Below are 24425 nucleotides of genomic sequence, written 5' to 3' on the forward strand. Positions count from 1 at the left end.
CAGGAACTGGCCATCTCAGGTAGGTGATGGCTGCATAGGCCTGGTTAGATGCATCGCAGAAACCAACAAGCATTGGAAGCCCCAACGGCTTATCAGGAACCATCGAACGTCTGAACGACACATTTCCAAGTGCCGAACGGTCCTGGAGGCTGGACACGAGCTCCGACCTCAACTCTCCAGGTATAACATCATCCCAGTTGCATCCATGTATGCAAACTGAGTGCAGACAAAGCTTGGATTTAAGCAGCAATGGCGCTGCTAGACCCATTGGGTCATAAAGTTGTTGCACAATTCTCCAAACTTCACGTTTAGTTATCAACTCAGGTAGACTTCTCCAGAGGTCCTCCAGGTCCAGGTCCTCTAGTAACTTTCTACCCTTAATCTTCTCGCCGTGGTTGGCTCTGACAGGTAGGAACAACTTATCCTGTTTAGGGTCCCAAACAAGGCCCAGAACTTTTACACTGTCAACATCATCTCCAGAATAAACAACAGATTTAAACTTGAAATTGCCAGGTGCAATCATATCTTCCAGCTCTTGGACCAGCTGGACAGCTTCAGGCTTACTGTTATGACCGCTCAAACAGTCATCCACGTAAGTACAAGTCTCCAATTTGACCGATGGAGGATCTTGATACAAAATAAATTCAGAACTGAGTGGTTGCTGAACATCTCTCCACACATCCTGCTGGGCTACAACGTCACAACCTCTAATCTTCTCAGATCCATAAACATCTTGAACATCCTGCTGGGAACGTCCACCAAAAATACGACCAGTGAGTCTGAGGGCGGTCACGGCCATATCTCCAGCCAAGGCCTCACCAAAGTTGATGGTTTTGGTGAGGTAGACCTCTGGCTCTCCATCAACTGTATCAGCGAAAAAAACACGTTTCAGCTGAGAATCTTCATAGGTAGCTAATAATGAATTGTAGAACTTCTGAATATCAGCCACAAATGCACACTTATAACTTCTGAACCGGATAAGATTGTGCATCAGAGTATATAATGGAACTGGGCCGTCCATCATAATACTATTGAGGCTTAGCCCCTTGCAGCAGAAGCTAGAATTGGCGCATATCCTCAACGGCGTGGAAATAGACTCTTTATATGCGCAGACTAGGCTCGAATAATACACGGGCTTAGTATAAGCTAGGTCTTCTGGCGAAGCTTTCTGATACACTCCACGAGACACAGCTTCTTGGAACACTTGGCAGAAGGTGTTGTATTCACCCTTTTTAATCATTCTCTGCCGGTCATGTAAGCAGATCTTATAGGCCTGCTCTGAATTATCAAATAACACACTTGGCGGCTGCTTGTAGGGATATGAGGCCGTCCAAATATGGTTCTCAAGATCTAATGTCAGACCTTCTTCAATCAGCTGCCGCTTACGCACGTCCAAGGCGGACTGCCCGGCGGCTATGGCGGCGCAATGACGGCAGTTCTTACAACCGCTGCACATTGATGGCGGCTGTATTCCCAAACTCTCAGTACTCAGGAACTCCATCTTGCTGACCTCCAACTTCACAGCTTTACAGGCGACAGGATTAGCAACAGTCCTGCCATCTGCAGACACAACTAAATAGCCTGTACCAAATAAGCTTCTGTACAGTCTAGAATCACCAACCATTTTATCTGCACACGGGAACATAGCTGGTGTTAAATGGCCGATAAGAATATCAATCTTACCGTCGACCATAGAAAAATTATCAGGCTTCATGTTGAAAATGTCGGCGGCGGCTGTAGGATCAATAGAACGCAACCCTTCTTCAGTACCAATGCTGGGCACTACCGCCGCCTCCAGAATATGTGAATTCCGGTTGCGGTCAACCAAACAAATCTTGACCGTAGGACATGCTTGGCTCTTTCCATCTGCCAGAGAAATAGTAGCTGTGCGACCAGTTGATGGCAACTCTAACTTCTTGGCAATACTTCTAGAAATCAACGTCAAATTTGCTCCAGAGTCCCACATGGCATTGACGGTGACTTGACGTTTGTCAGCCGCCAATGCCGGGACCTGCTGCAACATCAGCATAAAATTGTTCTTGCTAAACAATTGTGATTCATACACTGCCGCAACTTGTCCACCAGCAACAGATTCATGTAATAATGAATTATGAGGCTGGTTGCAACTGTCAATGGTACAGCTGCCAAGCTTATCGGCTCTGGGACAATCGGCCACCCGATGCCCTTTTTGTAAGCAGAGCAAACAGGCGCCTATCTTCTTGATGAAGACTTTGCGTTCAGGAACAGACATATCCCTAAACTTGGAGCACTTAAACAACAGGTGATCAGAGTTACAACCTTCCGACGGGCAAGGCTGTTTCTTCTTGGTCTTAGCTGGAGACCCAGGTTTACCAACGGCTGTAGCTGCGGCCGCAGGATTACCTTTCTTCTTGGAGGGGGTGTCTACATCGATTGAACACCTCATCAAAATGGCGCCACGCTGTTCCTCTATAATCTTCAACAGTTTAGGAATATTTGGGGTATCCATCGAGCCCAACGCCAGGTTGAGCTTGTCCTGGAAATCACGTGGCAACTTCTTGGATAACATTTCCAAAAGAATAATGGTCAACCACTGGCTTGTGGTGACTTCCTCATCATCATCATCTTTAGTCAGCTGCTCGAGCTGGCTAACTGCACCACCAAACTCTGCTAAGACTGTCACAATCTGGTTGGAGTCCGACGGTTTAGGCTTCTTCTCCCATTGGTTGAAAAGGCAGAGCATCTGACGTGTTTTGGACTTAAAACGTGCGTCGAGGTAAGCCCATTGAGATTCATGCGATTGAATCTGAATTAACTGAAGTCTCAACTCTTTATTTTTGCAGACCTTTTCACTGCTCAACAATAACTGTAAATATGACGGGTCCTGTCCTACGGTAAGCTTTTTAAAATTGTCCTTGAAACTTACGTAGGCTGACTCTGAGCCGTCAAAGCTTGGAAGAAGGCGTTCGTCGACACGATTCATATATCCTGGCGTGAATATAGAACCGGTGCCGAACTGTGGTGTGCCAAACGGCGACACAAATGGCGATGCTGTCGAAGCACCCGCCGTCGTTGTAGGCGGCTTCACAGGTTCAAGCTTAACCTCGGCCAGCCGTTTCATCAAAGCAGACAAAGTGTTTATAATTGGTTCTGGTAAGGGAAAGTATGACCCTTTAATAACTTTCACAATCTTTAAGCAACGATCATATAGTTCAGCCTTATGGTCAGGCAAATTATCACCAACTAAATCAACAACACTTTGAATGTCACTAAGCTCCTCCATAGCATCTAGAGCATCTTTCAGAGCGTTATAATCCTTTTGCACAGTAATTATATTAGAATAAATGTCACTAAACTCCTCAAGCTCTTGGATTCTCACACCAAGCTTGCTAAAACCGACCATAATGCTATCGAATGTCTCGAACTTGTCATGGACAAGGATTGACTCCTTAGTGAAATGTCTAACATCAAGCTCTGAAGATTCACTGACCAACTTCATCACTTTATTTAGTTCACTGGTTAGGGCCTCGACGGCTGGGCGCAGCCGCAATCCCAGTTGAGCGCCTTTATTCTTTTTAGGACCCATGATTGTCACAATAATTAACTGTACTGATTACGATTATAATAATGTGTGGTAAGGTATCACAACCAACACATTCACAAAACTTCACAGATATTTTCTTAGCCGCATCTGTTCTGTCTTGTTTTCATTGTTTCGGAACGCTTGCCTAGCCGTTCTCGAAATCTTATCTCCAAGCCCTCCGAATGACCAACATAGCGAAGTTTACAAATGTGTATTTATTACCATGAAAACAGTGAATCTAAAACAAAAATATAAAAATTAATTACATAATATTAATGGTTTATTATTTTTGTAGATCGAGGTTGCGTGATTTCAATTTAATTAAAAATATAAAATTTCTAAAAAACTTTAAATTGGCACGAAACATATTAAATAGCATCAGAAATTGATAATTTTAGATTCAAATGATCAATAAAATTAAGGAAAATATTCGTATGTCAAAAGTTAGCAGTTAAATGGTCTATTTGTTGAAAAATTAATGTTTTAAATTTCTTCGTAAAATATACCATACTACACTTATTATTAAGAATTAAAGATAAATTCTTACCACATATGATGTCAAACTAAGCAGGAAGGCTTTTGAGATCTTCCACGGATTAGAGCGCATGTATATTCAACCAATACATTATTTTTATTCACGTAGCTCTTCACATGGGAATCATCAAAGGAAAAATGTGCGCCTCTTTGTTTGTTTACAAGCGAAGCGCGGAGATAGTTAGGAATGCCGCGTAACACACTCATTCTCTGGTGTAAGGAAAAAGGAATTAATGGGTTCACACTTGCCAGGGAATACAAGAAAAATCATTCCAACACAAATACCTTGCCCAATTAATAACGTTATATCCGCCATGCTGTTTTAATTTCGCAATAGGGCGAAAAAGCGAAAGAAGCATGCAACCCAAGCAAAAAAAGCCCAGAAAACAAAAAAAACTCCAATCTGAAGGAGATATAAATTTGAATTAAAATTTGTAACAATACCTAGATATTTCTTTTCTTCTAGCATTGAACAAAAGCATTAGATTTAGCTCTTCTAAACTTTGTGGCAACACTCTAAAATTAAAATAGTTTTAAAATTATTCCATGACGTCATAAAAAACTATAAAACCATTAATTTCTCAATATTTTAATCTTGGCATGAAGATTCCTGAAACAGTTTTATCATGATGTTAAATCTCAGTGCAGTATCTTTTTTTTGTTCTAAGGTATCTATATATAAAATTAACAGGGTGTCCGTCTGTGTGTACCAAAGAATCTCTCTAACCGCTGGCAGATATGGTTCTCTTAAAACTTTGCTTCTCATGGATCCTGTATATTTTAGGAAGGGTACCACCACCCTCCAAAGAGAAAACAACCCTAAAAAATGACCCAAAACCCCCATCTGCCTTGAAATACTCTAGTGTTATCATAAAGTGGCACACCCTTTCCCCCCATACGAAAAAATAAAAATAAATACCTGGATGATCCAAATGGTCCAAACGGTTGCTGGAATTCAGGTCTAAAAAAATACCAAAAATAAAATGTGCCTATTGTTAAATAACTCAGGGATCAATGTGGATAAATGGACAATAAAGTGATTTACATTCCCAATGTTTTAAAACAAAATTACCACTTCTGTAAATTAATTTAGTTGGTTGAAAATTTTAGACACCAATACTTTGAACCAACAAAAAAAGATTTATGAAAAGTTAGCAAAACTTTTAAGCCAAAATGAATGAAATTGTCTATGTAACTTTGGGTACCGGTGTAATTTACACTTCAATGTCACCTCACTCTCTGACAATGATTTGATTTATGCAACGGCCAACCCAGGTTATGAAAATGCCAAACTATGCATAAACAATAAACATATGTGAATATGTTTAATGTTATTATTATTATTTTGTATGCTAATGTTGAAATACATATATAATTTATTTAAACGTCATCGTAAGTAATACAACTTTTAAAGTATTGATATAAGATCTTTCAATAATTTCTTTTAAGGCATGACTTTGGAAAACCTTTTACTGAAGTTTTGGTCTTATAACTTTTTTTTAAGTTCTAAACCAAAAGTACATAAATGAAATTGAGATTTGTAAATTGGTTGAAAAGATTTTAATTGTATTTTCAATAATTGATCCAAACTGCCGATGTTACAGTAGCACGTTGAGCCCGTTCTCCTGTTCGTTGAAAAAAAAATTTGGGACCTTTATTTACTTTTGATTGGTAGTTTACAAATTAACATCGTGTGTTGTCCAAGCTTGTTCACAATTTAACTGGTTTCATAGTTGGAAGATTAAATCCAACATCAAGGTGTTTTCGCTTAAAGTGCCTGTACCACTTCACCAAAATGCTTAAAATCAATCGAAAAAAAGGGGCACCGTAGCTCTGTGGTAACGCACTGAGTTACGGTGATGAGAATTCGAGTTCAAACCAACTCGTGTTGCAATCACAACATGTTGTCTCAAATTCTCTAATGTGGATTCACGCAACCTCCCCCAGTTGCGTTGGAAGGGAGATTGTTAGGTAGTTTAGAAGCCTAATAATCATGTGTATAATAGCAACACATCCCTTAATTCCAGGCTCCTCTGAGGAGAGTGTCATTCATTACGGTGACTTAATCTGGAACACCTGCCATACTCAAAAATCGGCGAGGGTGAGGTAATAACGAGGAGCTCTCATGAGACAGCGTGTCAAGTCATACTTGAACGTGGAGCTTGAGCTGACCCTGGTGGCTATACAAAAGTGTCCCAACATACTCCAGGAGTCTTAGATCCAAACTCTAAGAAACTTACTTCTACCTGTCACCAACTGGAAAACTGAAATAAAGTCTAGTTCTGATCACCTGCCCATAACCATCTCTATAACAGCGGAGATCACCAAACTTAAATCAGAGCACAAAACTTACATCAATTTTGCCAAGGCAGATTGGACAGGCTTTACAGAATATACAGAGAAAATCTTTAGTAGAGCTAAACTGGTCACAAATGTCTATGCTAGTGAAAAATACTTCAGAAATAACATCTTAAAAGCAGCAAACAAGTTTATACCAAAAGGCAGAATCTTACATCCCATCAGTAATATTCCGACAGAAGCTGCAATATTAATTGAAGAAAGAGACAGCATAAGATCACAAAATCCATCAGACCAAAGAATTTCAGATCTGAATAAACAAATAAACACAAAGATCAGCGACCATAAAAGACAGAAATGGAGAGAACATCTTGATAACTGTAAATCAGGATCCAAAAACTTCTGGAATACCATCAAAAAATTAAACAATCCCACCCAACAACCTAAAAATCAGGGAATTGAATTTAATGGAAAGATTTACAATGATCCTAAAAAGATAGCTCACAAGTTCAACCAACAATACACCCCAGGCTTATCCTCAAAACCGAAAAAGCAAGCAAGGCCTACTATAAGAAAACTTAAACAAAAACCCAAATCAAACCCAGTTAAGATATCAACACAACAAGTGACCGAAGCTATCAAAAAGTCTAAAAGTTCTAAAGCACTTGGACCGGACGGCATTTCTCCAATCATGATCAAACATATAGGACCCAATGGGATTAAAGTTCTCACCAACATCATCAATCTTGCTGTCAACAACTCTCATATCCCATCAGTCTGGAAAACTGGACGTATTATTCCACTCATTAAACCTGGAAAACCATCAGATAAAGGCCCCAGTTTCCGACCTATTTCACTGCTATCTCCAATAGCCAAGATTCTTGAATCAGTTCTCCTTCCACTGATTAGCCAAGCTGTTGTCCTAGAAGATCATCAACACGGATTTAGGAAAGGAAGATCGACAACTACTGCACTACACACCATCAATGAGCATATAACTAATGGCCTGAACTCCAAGAGACCAGCAAACAGAACCATCTCAGTTGCTATCGACCTTTCCAGAGCATTCGACACAGTGGACCATGACCTTCTCCTCAAAGACATCAATGAATTAGATCTCAATGACAACATCAAGAGATTTATCTGTGCTTACCTCCGTGGTAGACAAACATATGTCGAATTCAGAGGTGCCAAATCCCAGTACAGAAAGGTCAAACAAGGGGTGCCACAAGGAGGGGTGCTTTCCCCTCTCCTTTTCAACCTTTATATGTCAAAGATGCCAAAACCACCAGGCAAGATTTTACTTGTCTCCTATGCTGATGATTCAAATGTTTTAAACTCTGGTCCAAAACTCGAGCCTTTATGCGAAGAATTAAACTCATATCTCAACACCCTTGATAACTGGTTTATTTCAAGAAATCTCTTTATCTCGCCAGCCAAATCTACAGCCACATTGTTTACAACATCAACGAACGAGGTTAGTACAGAACTAAACATCAAAATTCAAGACCAAACTGTACCTACTGTCAAGAAACCAAAGTTCCTTGGCATTGTTTATGATAACCTATTCACATTTAGCCAACATGCCACTGACATGAGATCTAAACTTATTAAGAAAAACAATGTTTTGAAAGCTTTAGCTGGAACTACCTGGGGCAAAGATAAAGAAACACTAACATCTACATACAAAGCCATTAGCCAGTCTACCATAAACTATGCATGCCCAATTTGGACCCCAACTCTAAGTAATACTGCCTGGGATAAACTTCAAACCACTCAAAACCAAGCTTTAAAAACTTCACTTGGTTGCCACAGAATTACTAGTATGGAACATGTTCACAATGAGGCCAAAATTATGCCTGTTCGAGCCCACTGTGAAATGCTTTCAAAGCAATATCTGGTTTCAACTCAATTAACTTCTCATCCAGTTAAAATTGACCTCTACAGCCCACCCCCGCCACGAAACATGAAACAAACTCTCAAATCTAAATTTGGAAGGTATGTTAAAAAACTGTTACCAAGAAATGAACATCTTGACAAAGAAAGCTACAAAAAAAAGATCAAAATTATACATACCAAAGAAGTACAGGAAAATATCAAAAATCTTGGAAACAATCCTGTGCTGAATGCCCCTGCCCCACAAATAAACAACAATGAAAGAGATCTACCCAGGACAACCAGATCCACACTCTCGCAGCTTAGATCTGGCCACAGTATCTTTTTAAATACATATAAGTCTAGACTCGACCCAACAGTGAACAAGAAATGTCCGGACTGTAAAATAGGCCTACACACCACAGCCCACTTGTTCAAATGTAAAGCTAAACCCACAACTCTCAATGTTCGTGCCCTCTGGAACGCCCCCTCTGATGCTGCTAAGTTCCTTGGACTCCCCCTTCAGGAGCCCCACGACGATCATGGATAGAATGGATAAGATGCCCGGGCTACACAAACAAACAAAAGAAACTATGGCTAATCAAACAAACAAACAAAAAAATCAATCGAAAATAAAAGGTGGGATAATTTTTCTTCTTGTATTTATTTGAATCCGGTGGATAGGAACCGGTTCTCATTTATACGAAAAAACTATGTCCAGCATCGTATTATATCCAGTTTTCTACGAATATAAAAATGTACAATCATAAGATTATAACAAGTTTTTTTTAGCCCGAGCCTTCGTCACATCAGGGCTAAAAAACTGGTTTTAATCTTATAATTGTACATTCTATATCCGCAGAAAGCTGTTTATAATACGATGCGAGAATTAACTATTCTTTTGCTGCTTAACACTGCTGGGCTACCGAGTACCCAATAAACCCTACCCTATTCTGATCTAAATTACTAAACAAACAAACCGCATAATTTTCATTTTATGTAAAATAAGGATGGAAAGGGGTTCCTTTCTCATCTTGGTAATTTGAGGTAAACCACCAACAGCAGGCAATACTATATGCTTTACACGTATATCTGTGGCGATATTCTAATAATTACTTCAATTTGAACACATAACACATTTATCAGCCCATTTATGCATGTGAATATCTAAATGGTTAGTTTATCCCAGGAAAATAAATACCTTTAGTTTTGTCTCAAAACTTTAAGAAAACTTTTCAACTTTCCTCAATAAAAGTGCAAACTGTTGTAAGCAAAATCTTTCAAAACAATTCATTCAAATTGACAAAATTATTGGGATAAACTTGAAAAAGGTTAATCTTGGGTTAAACACATGGATTTAAATGGATAAGACAATGGCCGAAAAATTTATGTACTTCCTCAATGATTTTACAGATAATTAGTGGTTGAAACGGTTAGATACTGCACTTAATGAACCAACCTATTAAAATTTTAAAAATCCTCGAAGTTGTTAAGCCAATTAAAAAGAAAACGTTATAAAACTTTGGGGACTAGTGTAACAACAAGATTAGATTGAATAAAATAAAATAACTGTTCCTTTCATGTCCAGACATACAAAGCTGATAGAAAGAGAGTAAAATATTTTTCCATTACTTAAAAAATAGCAGACATGTTTCAGTCCCCAAAGTTATATTATAACGTTTATTTATTCGTTGACTCAAGAACTTTGGAGACTTATTGAATTTTGATTGGTTAGTTTATGAAGTTTAGACTTTAGTGTCCAAATTTTTTATCCACTAATTGTAATCTCCAGAAGGGGAAATTTTGTATATTATCATTCATCATTGGAGATGTACATCTATTTATCGGTCATTTAGATCATTTTTTTGATTTACTTTTTGTAATAAGAAAACTATATGGATTTTTGAGAATATAATCACGCAACCTTTTGAGTTAAGAGAGTAATTATACATTTCTATGTTGTTGATATTTCAGGTGAAAAAGAAAAAAAATATAACATGACAGTTATATAGACGCTATATTTGGCTATATAGTACTTTCCATTTCAATTTTAACTTTTAAAAAGATTACATAATATCTTTTATTAAAGGTTAATTTTTCCAGAGGTATCCTCCCCAAAAATAAATAACAAAAAACCTTACTAGGACTTTTAAATATGTCTTTCATGTAAAGGATAATCGTATCGGTTTATCAGTGTGAGAGATCTTTTGCTACAGACTAGACCCCATTCTGTTACTTTTAAAAAGTGGGATCTTTAAATCACAGCGATGCCACTGCTGATGCCTCTAGTGAGCCGATTTTGAAACCAGCTCACCTCATAGCGATATTTTAAACACCCACCGGCATTGCACAATGACTACTGCCACTGAGCCGGTGAATGTTTTTCAAAGTGTTTCCCGGCTCACCACTGCCATTTTGATTTAAATATCCTTATTTAAATGGCAGCACTAAATAAAATAAAGACCCAGCAAGGATAATACATAAACAAAAGTTATCATACCTGCTCTGTGGAAAAGGGGGTTGGGGAATGCGAAGGGGACCCTCGGGGGGTGGTGGTGGTAGGCGTGAACTGGGAGGAGGGGGTCTTGGAGGGCTTTTAGGTATGGGGGGAATGGCGGCTGGGGGCAGGGAGGGAGCGGTCAACATGGGCGGATCCTCCAGTTCTTCATCTAGGCTGTTCATCTCACTTGACACGTCAGAACGGAAACTAAACAATACATCATCAAAATCTAGGGATTTAAAAGGGTAAGACAATGGCCGATAAATTAATGTACATTCCTAATAATGATACACAAAATTAGCCCTTCTGTAGATAAGAATTAGTGTTTGAAACGTGTAAACACTCAACTAAACGAACCAACCAATCAAAATTCAAGCCAAAGAATAAGAAACTGATATTATAATACTTTTGGGACTAGTGTAATAAACAATCCATTGTCCCCTCTCTCTCTCTCTCTCTCTGAGCAATATCCCTGGAAGTGCCTAATCGAGCACAGAAACACCCCTTAATTTAGGTCTAGTTAGGTTAGGTAAGGTTGAGTATTTGAGTAGCCCTAAAAGGTAAAAAAGTACCTCTTAATAATTTTGTAATTTGGTTAGCCTATACAAAATCTATTTAACCTAACAGAATATCCTAAAACCTGCCACGAACAAGGTACTGGTGCTACCTGGGTGGTTCTGGAGATTCAATTCTCTCAAAATCTGTAAATCTTGGTGATGGTAATACACTGAAAATAATAGAAGCTCTACAAAGTGTCCGAAAAAATGAGCCGGTGACGCCAATAGTGGAAAAATCAGAATTTCATAAAAGTACCTAAAAATGTTATAAAACATTAATACCAGTATTATTTACCAGGGGGGGGGGGGGGGGTTAAGGTCTTGATGAATAACGAGATGAATTTTAGTTTAATACTCAATTATGAGATACCAAAATCCACCAGCTAAAAACTGCTTAATACTATCATAATCTTATTCGATACGTTTTCTTTGAAGATAGTCTAAAAAAGTCATGAGTCTTAAAATTAAAAATAAAAAAGGCCTGATAAGTGATATCTTTTTTGACAAACAATAAGAAATTTCTACTTTATGTAAAAGCTTATCAATTTTGGAATAGCGGAAAGTTACATGTGTGACGTCATAAAAATACATCTATTATCCATCTCATTTTTAGAGGTTTCCTTTCCTACTTCTCCTATCATCCTTCTTTTTTTTGACGTATTTTTATGACGTCAGACATGACAATTTTTGTTGTACCGTACCTGCAAATAATATTTTCTAGATCGCAGTCCCCCCACTCTCCTTTGATTACATCCCCATCTCTGTTCATAATATTCTCCTTAGATATTATTAGGAATATCTTTTCCGCCAGTCAAATTTATCACATTTTTTTCGAAATATGATGATTAGGTGCTTCTTATATAAAATTAACCCTTTTCACGCCCCTTTTCCTATTTTTTCTGTGTGTGAAAGATAGAGGACTGTAACTGAGTGATTTTTTAAATATAAGGTTGACACAAAACTGAGAGTTAAGATTTTCTTACATGTCTGAACGCCACCCCCCCCCCCCCCCCCCCCAACAACAATAAAGGTGTGGCAAGGGGCCCGACTGTTGAGGGTTAAAAGTAACTATTGAATTAAATTTAAAACCAATTAATTAAGATTTAATAAAAAAAAAATTATTAAAGTCAACGAATTGTAGAATTTTTAAAAAAAAATTCACTACTAGAATAGCTTAAAGTCCAATGTCGCCTCCCTCTCTTAACGTTATCAGTTTCGGATGTACAATTAATTGGTTGCTTCACTATTAGAGAAAAAATAAACTAATGTAAGTATTATATACTGATTTGTATTTTTTTCCTTTACAGAACGATTACAAATAAATATATATTTGGTTAGTATAAAGATGTTAGTTTGATTAAGTAGCCTTGGGTTGAGATGGATTGATAGCTTTTTAAATTAGAAAATGACGCATAGAGAATTAGGAGAATAACTCTGTTAAACTAGTTGCACACCCTATAATAAGATCAGTAGGAGAATAACCCTGTTAGACTAGTTGTACAGTTACACCCTATAATAAGATTAGTAGGAGAATAACCCTGTTAGACTAGTAGCGTACCCTATAATACGATAAGTAGGAGAATAACCCTGTTAGACTAGTTGCATGCACACCCTATAATAAGATTAGTAGGAGAATAACCCTGTTATACTAGTTACACACCCTATAATAAGATTAGTAGGAGAGTAACCCTGTTATACTAGTTACACACCCTATAATAAGATTAGTAGGAGAATAACCCTGTTATACTAGTTACACACCCTATAATAAGATTAGTAGGAGAATAACCCTGTTATACTAGTTACACACCCTATAATAAGATTAGTAGGAGAATAACCCTGTTATACTAGTTACACACCCTATAATAAGATTAGTAGGAGAATAACCCTGTTAGACTAGTTGCACACCCTATAATAAGATTAGTAGGAGAATAACCATGTTAGACTTGTTGTTCACCCTATAATAAGATTAGTAGGAGAATAACCCTGTTAGACTAGTTGCACACCCTATAATAAGATTAGTAGGAGAATGACCCTGTTAGACTAGTGGCGCACCCTATAATAAGATTAGTAGGAGAATAAGCCTGTTAGACTAGTAGCGCACCCTATAATAAGATTAGTAGGAGAATAACCATGTTAGACTAGTAGCGCACCCTAAAATAAGATTAGTAGGAGAATAACCCTGTTAGACTAGTAGCGCACCCTAAAATAAGATTAGTAGGAGAATAACCAAGTTAGACTAGTTGTACACCCTATAATAAGATTAGTAGGAGAATAACCATGTTAGACTTGTTGTTCACCCTATAATAAGATTAGTAGGAGAATAACCCTGTTAGACTAGTTGCACACCCTAAAATAAGATTAGTAGGAGAATAACCCTGTTAGACTAGTTGTACACCCTATAATAAGATCAGTGGCGTGCGAACCGAAGGGGGCATTTGGGGCAATCGCCCCCCCCTAGCGACCAAAACGCCCCCCCCTGCCCCCCCCTAGCCACCGCCCCCCCCTGCCCCCCCCTAGCCACCGCCCCCCCCTGCCCGCCCCTAGCCACCGCCCCCCCCTGCCCCCCCCTAAATGTTGAAAAATGCCCCATTTTGCCCCCCCCTGGTCAGCAAAAATGCCCCTTTTTGCCCCCTACCCTACAAAAGCAAAAAAAAGATCAAGAAATACTCAAAAGAAAAATTTTTGGCGCTTCGCGCCAAACAGACAGTTACTATTCATCTAACCTTACCAAATTTTTTAATTAGTGTAGAAATTAGGTTATAATCTTTTTTCACTGAACATAACAAACCAGGTAATAGGAAGTATTTTATTTGGTATAATATAAACTTTTTACCAAAGAAAGTATGTACATCCCCAATGATGATACACAAAATTACCCCTTATATAGATTACAATCAGTGGATGAAATGTATGGAAACTCGACTATATTAACCAACCAATCAAAATTCCATTAAAGTCCCCAAAGTTGTTGAGCCAACGAATAAGAAAATTTTATATGAATTATTTGGGATTAGTGTAATAAATAGCCCTAAAACCCCTCCTTCCCTGCATATTTGAAGAAAAAAAATTGCGCTTCGCGCACTTCCAAATGGTTTCTGCTTTTTATCACATGCATTGTATATTTTGTTTTTATTTCAATAAAAACATTTGTAAACAACAAATATTTAATCAAAAAGTTATTTTATATAAAAAAGAAACAGCGTTGATATATATCTAAGCCTTTTTCTCAACACTGTATGTCTGTCTAAATGAATAACTATATATGATGTCATATTATTTTCAGGATAAGTTTATCATTTTTTTTGTTTACATACCCTTACGAAAAGACATGTTTTTTATGGTAATTTTCATTAAAAACCCTTAAAACTAACTACACTCTATATTCCTAACTTGATAAAATACCCCACTCTTGTTGTCTTTAATTAATTTTAGTTCAAAGGGGGAGTAAATATTTTTAGGTGCGCTTCACGCAACGCCCTTATAAATCCTTGGAAACACCACTTAATGAAAAATTAACAGAGTTTTAAAGTGCCATTTAAAGAGGGTAGGATATGTTGATATAACTTTTTGGCTTCTCTATAATTCACTATGGCTGTCAGTACATAATGCTAAGGGGGGAATGTGATTTTTTCAACTGCAATTAAAGATAGAAGGCTAAAACTTAATGTTAACATTCCCATTATTATGGAGTATAATTAACTATTAAAAATTCATGGAGGTCGGACTGCTTTTCAGGACGTTTTTGGCTATTTTTGTATCTTTTAAATTTCGGGTATAGTCCCTTTTGTGACATTGCCTCTTAAGGTGCATTTCGTCGTATTTTCATAGTAGCTTTTCCCCTATTTATAGCTCCTGCGGGGCCTAACCCTGCGGGGAAATCACCTGACCTAACTTAACCTAGAATAACCTATTAAAAGCTACTATGAAAATACGACGAAATGCCCCTTAAGAGGCGTTGCGACAAAAGAGACTATACCCCAAAGTTTTCCATATTTCTAAGAGATTTTTATATCTGTAGATGAAAGGACAAGTAATTGTTTTTATTTTTTACATAGTTCTTTATATCTTTGGTTTTTATGGTACGATAAATTTTTTTGTGGATTATAATATTAAAAAAAATAAAATTTCTCGCTGCAGTCTCGAGCATCCAGTATGTAATTTACTTTGACTGTCATCACACAATATGCAGGAAAAAGGATTTGTGACTTTTTCTACCTAAAATATATATTTATTTCAACAGATGCTCTTTAAATCTACTTGTCTGTATTCTTATTAATGATTTTTTGTGCTTTGCTACTTAAAGATGTTGTCATCCTTGTTGTCATACAATAAAGAAACATTTAAAATCAGTTTTACATATTAGGTTAATTTTTGGTAAATTATTTCCAAAATGAGTGTTTTTATCTCCTCACCCTCCAAAAATTTTTTTAATGGGGTTATTCATCCTTCCTGCTGAGATTTTATAACATCCCCTTCCACCTTGTGGTTGGGGGGGGGGGAGGCTGGGGGAGTTTAAATTATATTCTGTACTTTTTTTTTCGAAGATGCTTTCTAGCTCCCTTCCCTTCGGTCATTGCAGGGTGGGGAGAAGGGATGGGGGAGAAGAGATGGGGGGGGGGGAAGAGATAGGGGATATAAACGGGAAATAGGGATGGGGGAAGGGATGGGGAAGAAGGGATAAGGACTAGAAGGCCCATAATCAAATAATCCCACCCCTTAAAACGCCCTTATTTAAAATTAGTATATATAATGAAAATGCCCCCCCCTAAAGCAAAGTGCCCCCCCGGGGCACTTTGTTTTAGGGGGGGCAAAATTTTAAAAAATCTTCAAAATGCCCCCCCCTAGACAAAGTGCTTCGCACGCCACTGAATAAGATTATTAGGAGAATAATCGTGTTAGACTAGTTGTACAGTACCCTGTAATAAGATTAGTAGGAGAATAACCCTGTTAGACTAGTGGCGCACCCTATAATAAGATTAGTAGGAGAATAAGCCTGTTAGACTAGTAGCGCACCCTATAATAATATTAGTAGGAGAATAACCATGTTAGACTAGTAGCGCACCCTAAGATAAGATTAGTAGGAGAATAACCCTGTTAGACTAGTGGCGCACCCTATAATAAGATTAGTAGGAGAATAACCCTGTTAGACTAGTGGCGCACCCTATAATAAGATTAGTAGGAGAATAACCCTGTTAGACTAGTGGCGCACCATTCAGCTCCATTCACACTGTGGTCCGCAGTACATCTCTAACATTTCGACAGATGATTTTAAATTTTACAACATATCGTTCTTTTTTGTCTGAAGCTAAAAATCTCACAACCATCTGGTCCGCTTTATTGTACCTTTTATGGAAGGTTTATAAATGTCTTTTGGTGGTTTTAGCCTATTTTCCTGACCTCATTCGCCCTCTCATAAAGGCTAGGACGAAGCAACTAGTAACACATATTGTTTTATCTTACTCCATTAAATGTCTAATGTCGGTATGTGTTTCTGTTTATAAGATAGAAAATAATTTTTTTGTGGAGATTCCCTAAGCCAATGAGAAGCCACTAAATATGCATTTGTATAAACTGTTATGTTGCAAAAGACATGAATATTCATTTCTTTTGCCATGTTTTTAATCTCATTTTATTTAAAATTTACAAAAATATGAAGAAAAAAGGAAAATGTTAAATATTACAAGGATGACAACATCCATAAGTAGCAAATAAAAACTAAAAAATCATTGCAAACAGACAAAATGAGTTATAGAGAAGGTGTTTAATTGATAAATGTGCAATAATTCTTGTGAATATCATTAAACAATATTTTCAATGTCTTTTATGCATGGCCGACAGACCGACGGACAAAGAAAATTATATACGTGATATTCATTAATACAGGGAATGTTCACCAAGAATTTATCCCGTAGCATATCTTTAATAGCAGCCGAGAATATCGAATTTCCCCCATAACGTTACGGACGTACTGACCGACTGACTGACCGAATGACTGACAGGCAAAGTGAATTGTAGAGTAGCTTCGCTACTAAAATCTGCTTTCAACACAAAAAAGTCTTGACAATTTTGACATCAATGAAAAAGAAATGAAATATTAGAATCTTTTTTTTTTACATTTATTCATTTTTAGATGCAGATCAACTCTATAAATAGAGCATATCAGCAAGTCTGTCCGTCTGTCCTGCTTTCCTACAGAATGTCATTGACTCAAAAGTTCATGAAGACAGACATCTTACTACTTTGGAAAATAGTCCTTCAAACGACTTAAAAGTGTAAAATCCGACGAAAATCGGCTAGATACACATAAGAACAAACTATTTTGAATCCATTGTTTATGAATAACGAACGAGCATTAAAAAAGAAATGCAAATATTCATAGAATTAAAACCTTTGTTAAATTGTTATTGCTGCGCTAGTTATAAACACAATTGTCCTTTTTATTCATATTTTATTCGGCTCAAGTGCAGTTCACGGTAAAATGTACCTGGTATCGATTATCTCAAAAACTTTAAAGGCTTTTCTCGTATTCATTCGAATCCGGTGGATAGGAACCGGTTCTCATCCATACGAAAAAACTATGTCTAGCATCGTATTATATCCAGCTTTCTACGAATATAGAAATGTACAATCATAAGATTAAAACCAGTTTTTTAGCCGGTGCCTTCGGCACCACGGGGCTAAAAAAACTAGTTTTATTCTCATAATTGTACTTTCTATATCCGCGGAAAACCGTTTATAATACGATGCGAGAAATAACTATTAATGGCCAAATAGTAGAATTTATAGATTAAGCTCGCACAAAATTTTAACCGATAAAAGAAGGCCTACAAATAATCCGGAATAGTCATTAATCAATAATGCACAGTTATCTCCCAGTGCACCTTAACTTTTTATTCTGTGAAGCTTTCCCTGTGCATCATTAGATCTTTGTTATTTCAGATTATTTGTACACCTTCTTAAGCCGCTTAAAACGCGGGCATGATATGTACGTTGAGCCGTTTGGCAGCTAGCAGCCTTTAAATTTCATACAGCTTTGTAGATAATCATTACCAGGAACATTTTACCGTAAACTGCACTAGATCATTTTATCCATCTGTCTTGATGTGCCTGATACAGAACTCCATTGTATCTGAATGGAAACACACATCTCCTGACAAAAAAGTTTAAGTCAAATCAAATTCTTATTCAATAGATTTAGGACGTCTAGATGATTTATCACTTTGTCAAACCAATAGGAACACAAACAAAGAAGAGAAATAATATAAAAACATTATTTGTTGGAAAATATACATGTGTTTAACGATTTAAACTCCCACCACCCATTCCCCCCCCCCCTCCGTTTTTTTTCAGTTGTCAAGTACTATCTCTTATGGGGGCTGAGATATTAGGGTGAGATGCATTCAACGCCCCCCCCCCCCCTCCACGAACAATTAAGGTGCGGAAGGTTGCCTGACTCTTAAGGAACAGTTTCGTCTGCTAGAAATTAATTTGGTTGCAATTAGTTCTTTGATTGACCATCTAGTGTAGTAAATCTATTTCTTATTACAAAGAAAATTGTTTCTTATTCTTATATTCCCCTAAGAAAAGAAATATAAGAATTTAAATAAATATTTTATTTTTATTTTTCTATATCATTTAAGTAAATACTGCATGTCTAGCTACTAGAAGCTTTAGATTTTCAGGGAAATCCCCACTGGTCAAATCAGCAAAAAAATATCTTACGTCGATTTTTAAGATATTAAATTTTTGTATGTATATGAATTTGATTTGGTGCCTAGATGGTGTATTTTCAGTGGGCAGAGTTGATACAAAGCATACCCGTTCTCCAGTCACTACAGGCTCATCTAAATTATAAAATGGTTGCTTTCCCTAAAAGTGCCTTACGAGCACTGACCCCCTCCTACCTTATTATTTTATTAAATCGAAAATATGGAAAGGATGTAGTTTTTTCTTATTCCTAGCCCCTTCGAGGCCTATACCTAACCTTGCGGGGCTACCCAGTACCCAATATACCCCAACCTTACCTCAAATAATAAACAAACAAATGAAAAACTACCTACTTTCCTTGTTTTCTATTAGGTTCAAAGTAATTTGGGTGGGGGTCAGTGGTTGACAAGGCCCTTTGAGTTAAATTGATCGTCAGGGACTTGCAGGTATAAGACATAGGAATCATTGGGGCTACTATGATTTATTGAGTATGGACTGATTAGACCTGAGTTACAGTATTCTCCCTGAATAAAAAAAAGTTAATCCTAGCATGCCTAAATTTAACAACTGAGTATCTATTTGCAGACAGACAGACAAACCAAATATGTAGAAAATTTTGTTGTTATAAAACATAAAGAAATACCTTCAAAATTGTCTCTTTTCTTTCTTGATAGCAGTTTTTGAGGGGTTATTTTTACTCCTAATAACTCAGCTAAAAACAATAATATTTTAAATGATTTTTCATTAATAGCAGCAAGGAATATAACATTGGACTGTAAATTATTCTGGTATACAAAATTGTATGAACATGATTTCTCTAAAAACTTTTAATACTTTTCAAAATCCTTGATAAGATTGTTCAAATAAGAATTTTAAAATCTAAAGATGGGATGATCTTGTTATTTTTTTATGAACATAAAATCGTGCAATAAAGCCTTGTTTTGTTAGGTGTCGTCAATAAATCACTGAATATGAAATTTGGATCTAACTTTCAATTTCAAAGTTTCAAAAATCGGTCTCGAAGTTACAGTTTAATAAACTTAATTTACTGATAAATGGACTCTAAGTATAAAGTAGAATCGCTTTCAAAGCAAACCTTACCCTTTTGAATAAGACTAGAATGGTCTATATCTCTCTTATTAAGTCTGTGCGGTCGTAGATGATATAAATCTGAATCTAAAAAATAATAATATGGTTAGAATATGATTAAACTTACAGACTGATATAAAGATATATATAAGACAGGTAGACATACAGGAAGACTGACATGCAGAATTAAAGCCAGGAATACCGACAGACAAACATACAGATAGACAGAAATACAGACTCACATACAGACAGAAATACAGACTGACATACAGAAATAAAGACAGACAGAAATATATACAGACATACATTAATACAAACAGACATACATACAGATAGTCATAAACACAGACATACATACAGACAGAAATACAGACTGACATATAGAAATAAAAACATACGAACAGACAGACATATTAAAAAGACATATATAAAGACATATAAACAGACAGACATATAGACAGACAGAAATACAGACAGACAGACATACAGACAGACATGCAGACAGAAAAACAGACTGAAATACAGAAATTTGAACAGACAGAAATACAGACAAACATACGGAAATCGAGACATTCGTACATACATGTTACAAATCATACATAACAGACAGTAGATCAGACAAACACAAACAGACAATATTTGTACAGGTTTTAAGTATCATACCTGGAATTACTTCATCTAGAAGGACTAGGTTTAAATTTCTATTAGAATACAAACATTACACTTATATAATAAAAACAAATTTATATCAGTGGCGTGCACAGTGATTCACAAGGAATGTGAGGCATTTAAAGGAAAGCAGTCCTACCCAATTTATTATTTCACAAGTATGCTTTGAACCTAAAGATCTTAGCAAAGTATTTGAGTCAATTACAAGATTAAATTTTGATTATGTTTTTTTGTGTCTTATTTGTACATTAGCATTTCTACATTTATCCTCTTCCCTCACTGGCTTTATGAATCACTCACTCAATTATTGATTGACTCTTTCCAACAGAAACGATGTACAGTTAAATCTCTTAAAAAGTTTTGTAGTATAATGTTTAATTTTCCTTGCTACTATAGATGCATTGTTTTTGCCACCAGGTACTTGTATCACCCATTCTGATGCTAGCCAGCTATTTCCTATATACATAGATAGATAGACAGATAGAGAGATAGATGGATAGATAGGTAGATAGATATAAAGATAGACAGTTTATTTGTTTTGCCATTAGGTACTTGTATCACCCATTCTGATGCTAGCCAGCTATTTCCTAGATACATAGATAGATAGACAGATAGATAAATAGATAGATAGTTTAATTGTTTTTGCCACCAGGTACTTGTATCACCCATTCTGATGCTAGCCAGCTATCTCCTAGATACATAGATAGATAGATAGACAGATAGATAAATTGATAGTTTTAATTGTTTTTGCCATCAGATTATTGTTTCACACATTCTAATGCTAGCCAGCTATCTCCTAGATACATAGATAGATAGACAGATAGAGAGATAGATGGATAGATAGGTAGATAGATATAAAGATAGACAGTTTATTTGTTTTACCATTAGGTACTTGTATCACACATTCTGATGCTAGCCAGCTATCTCCTAGATGGATAGATAGATATATACACAGATAGATAGATAGTTAAATTGTTTGTGCCACCAGGTACTTGTATCGCCCATTATGATGCTAGCCAGCTACCTCCTAGATACATAGGTAGATAGATATATAGATAGATAGACAGATAGATAGATAGACAGGTAGATAGATAGATAGTTTAATTGTTTTTGCCACCGGGTACTTGCATCACAGATTCTGATGCTAGCCAGCTATCTCCTAGATGGATAGATAGATATACATCTATACATTTATAATTTTTAATAAACATATTTGTTGCTAACTCGCTGTACTGGCACCAGCAGCGAGTTAGCGCCCCTAACTTAAAATTTTGTAATTAATTAGGTTATTATTAAGGCCATTAATGTAATGTATGTTGGTGCAAATGGTCATGTAGGCCTGCAAGCTGCCGTGCAAGAGGCGCGCAGTTGCACAGGATTAAATATCATATCATATCATATCATATCATAGATAAACTGATAGATAAATTGATAGTTTCAATTGTTTTTGTCATCAGATTATTGTATCACACATTCTAATGCTATCCAGCTATCTCCTAGATACATAGATATATAGACAGACATATAGATAGATAGGTAGATATATTGATAGACAGACAGAAAGATAGTTTAATTGTTTTGCCACCAGATACTAGATAGAAAGACAGACAGACAGACAGACAGACAGACAGACAGACAGATAGACAGACAGACAGATAGATAGATAGACAGACAGATAGATAGATAGATAGATATGTAGATAGATAGACATTGATATGGCAAAGTACAAACCTTTACTAACAGTTGATAATATCACCCAACAGAAAAAAATCCACATTTTAAACTTGTTTTAATGTTCATCTAACATCTAAACAAGGATGATAACATTCATAAATGGTGAAACCAAGGTGTGAGAAGACATTGGACTATAAACTATTATGTTATGGTTGAGATAGATTTATAACTGTTAAAAGATGTTATTACAAGTTTTATAATCATTCTCTTTTGTTCACTGGTTTAACTTTTATTAAAGCATTATTTGTTGGTTCAAATTTGAAAAGTCTAAACTTTTCAACCAATAATCTTAATCTTATAGAACAGGTAATTTAGTTTTTTGAGTCTTAAATTCAATTGTCTTATGTTTTTATTCTTTCAATTAAGTTTTAAAAAATAAATTGGAGGGGGGGGGGGGTCATTTAGTTCGTGATGGTGGAGTTATCCCACCACCTAAAAAAGAAATAACAAAAAACTTCTCTGGACATAATAAGAAGCGTCGATAAAGTTAGGTCTAATATTTTTTTCAAAATTTAGCGGTCATTGTCTTATCCCTTTTAATCAGTGGCTTTGTGCCTTTGACCACAAATAATAATTAAGATACATTCAGCATAAGTACGTTCCTTGCACTTTAAAATATTTTGATGTCTCTGTTAAGTTTCTTTGTCACTTTTGCATATTAAAGGGGGTTTGCTATTTTGAAAGTCCATAGGACCATAACTATTAAAAAAAAAACATTTCTACTTATTTAAAATTTTGTATGTTTTTTTTTTCTAAGTCCTAACAATCGTCAAAGCCAAAAGTCGACTTAACCAAGTTTATGTAATTACTATTACTATTAGTTTCTAAAGATTTAACGTATTTCAACAATAATTCATTTAAACACTAGAATTCTGTTTCCGAGAAACATTTGTAAATATTTTTAAAAAATAACAACTACGTTATAATTGCAATGTATTTTGCAATAAAATAACTTGATTAAAACTGAACTTTAAATTAATTCATTTTTTTCACATTTCACTGTAATTTTTTAAAATTGTGCAACAATTTTTTTTCATTTGGAAAGTGATTTTTCATCCAAAAAAAGGAACTATTTTGCCTAAAACTGAAACTGTTTTTAAAAGCAATAAAATCATAAAGAAAAAACGCTGTATACAATATACATTGGATGGTAAATTTGAAGCAAAATTAGTAATCATTAGATTAAATATCACTCCCCATTTGCCCTTCATTTAAATTAAGAATCACAGAAACTTGATGTTAACTAACTCACACACAAAGATTATTCTCAAAATTAAGAAAGTTCACCAAAAATATCTCACGCTGAGTGGGATGCGAGACATAATAACGAGGGAGATAGATACAGAGAGAGAGAGATAGAGGGAGAGAGGGAGGGAGAATTCGTCTGAAGAATAGAAATCTTGATTGCTCCTGTATGATGTGTGGGTTGTCTGTTGTGCTTTCTCAAGCGCCACTCAACTGCTGGCGTTAAGATCGCTCTTTACGAAGTTATGGGTTGCCAACCTTTAAATCGCTGTGATACCAATTCATGAAAAATATATAAAAATTATATATTCGAAAGGAAACTCTACCTACACCCTACTAATTATTTTGAGGGCTTTTGAGATAGAGTTTAACTTAAAGTCAAGAAAATAAAACATTATGATAACCCGTTTTACCCCATCCCTTATCCTCTACCCCACTTTTGCTTTCATTACAAAATTCTTCCATCCTAACTTAACAACGCTATTCAATAATGTAGCTCACCAAATTTACACATAAGGTGACGTTAACATGGGAAATACATATAATTAATTATGAAAATAATATATCCAAGTGCGTCTGTCGATAAAAAGAGAAAGACGCAATAAATCATTTAGCTCTTTATTTTTAATTTTTTAAGTTTAAAAATATTGTACTC

The 24425-nt window shown here is 36.0% G+C and overlaps 1 protein-coding gene across 1 annotated transcript in view; it reads right to left on the reverse strand.

The window, feature by feature from the left end:
- The window catches only part of LOC145303806 (furin-like protease kpc-1), a 308581-nt gene that overhangs the window by 27300 nt on the left and 256856 nt on the right, over positions 1 to 24425 (reverse strand). Inside the window, exons 2-14 of the mRNA XM_080145426.1 lie at positions 22523 to 22593; positions 21175 to 21247; positions 20786 to 20823; positions 20135 to 20209; positions 19677 to 19745; positions 19101 to 19170; positions 18434 to 18476; positions 16515 to 16573; positions 12028 to 12087; positions 11437 to 11496; positions 10770 to 10976; positions 5016 to 5057; positions 4541 to 4612 (exon numbers count right to left, since the gene is read on the reverse strand). Of these exons, the coding sequence (XP_080001552.1) occupies positions 4541 to 4612; positions 5016 to 5057; positions 10770 to 10976; positions 11437 to 11496; positions 12028 to 12087; positions 16515 to 16573; positions 18434 to 18476; positions 19101 to 19170; positions 19677 to 19745; positions 20135 to 20209; positions 20786 to 20823; positions 21175 to 21247; positions 22523 to 22568 (914 nt within the window). The 5' untranslated portion in view covers positions 22569 to 22593. The remainder of the gene's footprint in view (positions 1 to 4540; positions 4613 to 5015; positions 5058 to 10769; positions 10977 to 11436; positions 11497 to 12027; positions 12088 to 16514; positions 16574 to 18433; positions 18477 to 19100; positions 19171 to 19676; positions 19746 to 20134; positions 20210 to 20785; positions 20824 to 21174; positions 21248 to 22522; positions 22594 to 24425) is intronic.

Source organism: Acartia tonsa, chromosome 13 (genome assembly GCF_053477335.1).
Source record: "Acartia tonsa isolate MP-2025a chromosome 13, ASM5347733v1, whole genome shotgun sequence".
Taxonomy (NCBI): Eukaryota; Metazoa; Arthropoda; class Copepoda; order Calanoida; family Acartiidae; genus Acartia; species Acartia tonsa.